This window comes from Tupaia chinensis, unplaced genomic scaffold (assembly GCF_000334495.1).
Source record: "Tupaia chinensis unplaced genomic scaffold, TupChi_1.0 Scaffold000671_1, whole genome shotgun sequence".
NCBI classification, from domain to species: Eukaryota; Metazoa; Chordata; class Mammalia; order Scandentia; family Tupaiidae; genus Tupaia; species Tupaia belangeri.
This window is the reverse complement of record NW_006160193.1, coordinates 5,777,386-5,781,837: the sequence shown is the minus strand read 5'-3', so window position 1 is coordinate 5,781,837 and position 4,452 is coordinate 5,777,386. Positions and strand designations below refer to the sequence as shown.

The 4,452-nt window shown below is 62.0% G+C and overlaps 1 protein-coding gene across 7 annotated transcripts in view; it reads right to left on the bottom strand.

The window, feature by feature from the left end:
* PPP2R5C (protein phosphatase 2 regulatory subunit B'gamma) overlaps positions 1-4,452 on the bottom strand; it is a 196,130-nt gene that overhangs the window by 5,213 nt on the left and 186,465 nt on the right. For 4 of the 7 annotated variants that reach the window (XM_027776359.1, XM_027776360.1, XM_006159992.3 and 1 more), the window contains one exon: positions 629-745. The exons of the other annotated variants lie outside the window; for them this stretch is intronic. In XM_027776359.1, coding sequence (XP_027632160.1) covers positions 629-745 — 117 coding nt within the window. The remainder of the gene's footprint in view (positions 1-628; positions 746-4,452) is intronic. 7 annotated transcript variants of the gene reach the window in all.

Here is a 4,452-nt window from a genome sequence, read left to right as displayed (position 1 = left end):
TGAACCATCTGCGTGCGGTGCACAGTAGGTGGTGTACAGGGACGGGGACCATCGTCACCGCCACTGCGGATTTCAGAGCTTTGGTGTGGGATGCAGGGGCCCACTGCAAACACCCCGGCTGGGGTGAGAGCAGAGCCTGTCTTAGGTCAGTGTGCTCTGACCTGCATTCCCACAAGGAGGCAAAGCCCTGGAGCATGGGCGTCACCATGGCGGTCCTGACACAGGCCCTGAGAGACAGCGGCTCCTGCCGGCCTGGAGCAGGGGCGGCCGGGGAGGGGTTAGTACCTGCGATGAGCTCTAACAGGGGACGTCTCGGGGCTGGAGCAGAAGCCACGATGCAGAGGGGAGAAGCAGGGGTAAGGCATTACTGCGAAGCTTTCCGTTTTGCTCAAGCTGTTTTAAGAGCAGCTAAGAGTAGGCATTGTTACTGCCGAGGACGGGGACGAGGCGGCAGGTCTCAGGCACACACGCAGTCCCTAAAGACTGCTTAGTCTACGGGAAACATGTCTCCGGAGTCTAGTGTGAATTTCAGCCACAGCAGAGGGCACTGACGCCTTCCTGGCCACCTGCCGGCTACGCATTTCCTCCGGGACTACGAGGAGCTCAGAGGCTGGCTCCGCGCTTTTACCTCGGGAGCCTCGTCGTTCACTGTCTTTCTCGGCATCTGCACATCTTCATGCAAAGGCCCATCTGTCTCCATTGCAACCGGAATGCTCATGCTGCTGGCTCGACTATACACTGTGTACTGCAATGCAAAGCGCGGAATCGTCTCTGTTAGGCTCTCGGGTTCTGGCCTCCACGGCGCTCTTCCTGGCCAGGGGACACGTCTTCCCGCTGCTGCCCTCCCCCGGGGCCCTCTCCTGCATGACACCCGCCAACGGGGGCCAACTCGCTTACGACTGCAGCACCGTGGCGGCCCTACTGCCTCCTGAGACCGGCCAGCGGTCCACCCCACAATCCGGTTGCTCTCGGGTGAGTGGGCAAAGCAGGCCGGCCCTCTGCTGGCTCCAGAGACCCCCCCTAGACCCCTGCCTGGCCCCCAGCGCCCGATGGACAGTCAGCCCACACTGCTTTGAAGCTCTGATATCCTGACTCCGTATGAACAAACAAATGCGTGGGGATGGCCTGGGTTTGGTCACTGGGACTGGAACCTTCCCAGCGGACCTGCTGCTCCTGTGCTCACTGCTAGCCATGCGGGTCCCTCCCCTCTGCTCCCGGCTCCCTCACAGGGTACTGGCCCTCACCTCTCCCTTTCTCCCCTGGCACACCCACTCCACAGCCCCTGTGCCTCAGTCCCTAGTCGGCCCGACCGTCCGCTTTCCCTTGCCAGCGGTGCTCCTCCCAGGTCAGCCCCTCTGCTCACCTCACCTCTTCCCATCCCTTCCCTCTCCTGTCCCTGACCCTGGGCCCAGGACTTCACTCTGAGTGCCCCAGGGCCAGGCGGACAGCTCCCCACGTCAGCTGGCCCTGCTGCCACTGTCTCCGAGATGGTCGGGGGCTGCTGTGCAGGGTGGAGGGACGAGGCAGGTACACCGCCTGCCCGTCAGTGCTGTCACTCCCCAGGGCGAGGCCAGGGGAGGGACGAGGCAGCTGCGTCTGGCCTCGCTCATCCTGCAGGGGCTGGTGATGTCTGTCCTGCCATGCTCAGAGGCCCACGGGAGGACAGGACTCCAACCCAGGTGGCTGCCCCTCTGGCTGCCTGGCAAGAGCAGCAGCGCGCAGGAGTCTCCCCCTCCCTGGCATCCTGGCGGTCTGGCTACAGCTCTGGCTTCTCTGCTGGAACTAGCCCTGGGAGCGGCGATACTCGTGAACTCTTGGGTCTAAGCCATTTAACATTTTTTTTTTTTTTTTTTTTTTGCCAGAGGGTGCATGCGCTTGCCAGGGAGAGAGAAAGTGAGAAGGTGCTCCCCATGGGCACGGTCATGCCACCGTCTTTCTCCCCATCTCCCTCTCATTTCGGGATTTTAGGCATGCACACACATGTGCCTGGTGAGTTTCTCAAGATGCCGGGTCCGGGAGTTGAACCTCACATTGGCTACATTAGCCACCTTAACCACCAGGACTTTGGCTGACCCCTAAGCCACTTTTATTTTTCTAGAGGTTTTTGCTATAGGGCACGTGCACTCGCCAGAAAGCTAGAGATAGAAAGCGAGAAATCCCCCCCCAGGGGGGATGGCCACACCACAATCCCTTCTCCTCCATTCTCCTCTTGGGATCTTGGGCACGCACACACACGTGCCCGGTGTGAGTTTAAGCCAGTGGGTCCGGGACTCGAACCGTGGTCGACTACATGGGAGTCCAGCGACATAGTTATTACACTAACTGCTGGTCTCCCCAGACCACTCTTCAGTCTTATCTTACCCCACCTCCCCATGGCATGAGGGACTTGAACACGGCCTTCCAGGAAGCCTCACCCTTCTGGCTCTGCTCCTCCCTCCAAGGCCGTCTCAGGCTCCTTTCTTCCACCCAGCCCTGGGGTACAGTCCCTGGCTGTCGCTCCTCCTCACTAACCCTCGGCCTCCAGGCCTCCGTCTCCCCCCAGCTGTCCACACCCCTCAAACACTTGCTGGGGACACATGCTGGCTGCCTCCTTCCGACACCAACGGGTCCCCGGGTTCACTGCGCCCACCCCGCCTGCCCAGTCGCTGTAGAGGAGCTTGCAGGCAGGCAAGCCCGACAGGCTGCGGCTCCTCACGGCTCTCTGACACGCGTGGGGAGCGGGACACAGTCCAAACCTCTCCCCACTCCAGCCTCATCGCCAGCAAACCACACCCGCCCCTCACGACGACAGGCCATGCCCAGGCCGGCAGCTCTGGCTCTTCCCTCTGCCCTGCCCTGTTCCTGCACTCAGACTGCGGGCGTCCGCTCTGGACCCGAGGCGCTGCCGGGCTGCCCTGCCCCACCCCAGGGCCCTACGCACACTCTGCTGTGGCCACCGCACTCCCGTAGGTCCCCCTCTCTGAAGACGCACTAGCCGTCCGTCACCACCAGCCTGTCCCTGGTGTCACCTGCCTCCCTGACCGACTGCTGTTCCTGCTGGCAGGTTATAGCTCCCTGACGGCAGGGCTGCATCTCGCTCCTCTTTGCGTCCCTACACCGGCCATGATTCGGGACAGCACCCCTCGAGGCCTCAGCAGTGGGGAGGGGCAGAAATAACCGGGCAACGCTCAGGAGAGGGCACGGGCGTCTACACCACCGTTCAGCTTCAGTGACCACCACCGTTCAGCTTCAGTGACCAAAGGGTACAAAGGGCAGCACTTTTCCTGGAAACCAGCAACAGCCCCTGCTTAGAGCAGGCTTAGCCCTCATGGGCACTCGGAGCCAAGGACGGCCTCACGCCAGAGGGCACGAGTGGGCACGGCGAGAAAACGCCACACGGCAGGCCCCGGCTGCAGGGCTCCCCCGGGCAGGCAAAGCTCCTAGCACCGACAAGGGATGCGTGTCCAGAGATGCGCTCCTCTCAGACAAGGCAGCTGCCCAGCCCAGGCCTCCGTCCTGGGCCCCCTGGTTTTGGTCAAAGTGGAACAACTGCAGAGAGAGATCCCCGTTCACCCCAGCCATGGTGCCACTCAAGGGCACAGAAGCGTGGCCTCCGCCTCACGGGACACCCCGGGAAGCCAGGAGGAGTGAGCAGTAAGGGTTACGTGGCTTCTGAGGGATCAGGGTGAGGGGAGCAGTTTTTAACATCCCGTGACTTTGAAAACTTAAAGCACGTGTGACATTCAACCCCCGATGAAGCTGCCACAACTGAAATAAGACGCCACTCTGCGGGCACGGCGACCTTCCTGCGCGCCCCTGCGCCCGCCGCCTCGTCGGCCGGTGGAGGGACAAACCATGGAGCAGTCAGGAAGCCCTGGAGAGAAGTCCCAAACAGACTGACCGGGAATCCGCCTGGGAAACAAAGCCACTTCTCAAAGGGGCAGGTTTGAGACGGAAACCAAACCTCAATGGCCGGCTCCTCTCACTAGAGAAACACGTGAGCCGCGGTCCCCGGTGCTGCCCCCTCTCCGCAGCTGGCGCCGGGGCAGGCCGCGGCCGCAACGTGGGCAGGATCTCTGGAGGAGAGGAAGGCAGACACACGGTCGTCGTTCCAGCTCTGGACTGCTGACGTGGAGTAAGTTCCAGTGTGCGACACGGTGCCATGGACCAGGGCATGCAGACAGGACTCAGGGAGGGTCACAGACGTTCCACACACAGACGGGGCGGCACAGCACCACGGGGGTCACCAAAGCGCCAAGGCAAGCCCTCGACATGCAGGGTTGCAGCAGACATTTCAGAGAGCAACCAAAGGAACAGAGTCACTCAGGAAAATTCAGGAAAAGGTCAGGGAGAGACGGACACGAGCCACCGCTACTCGCAGGGACACCTATTGCAGGTTGGCCGTGAGGCTGGGCCAGGGCTGGAGTGCAGCCGGCCCCTCTTCACCTGCAGCGCGCGGGTTTTACGCTCTTT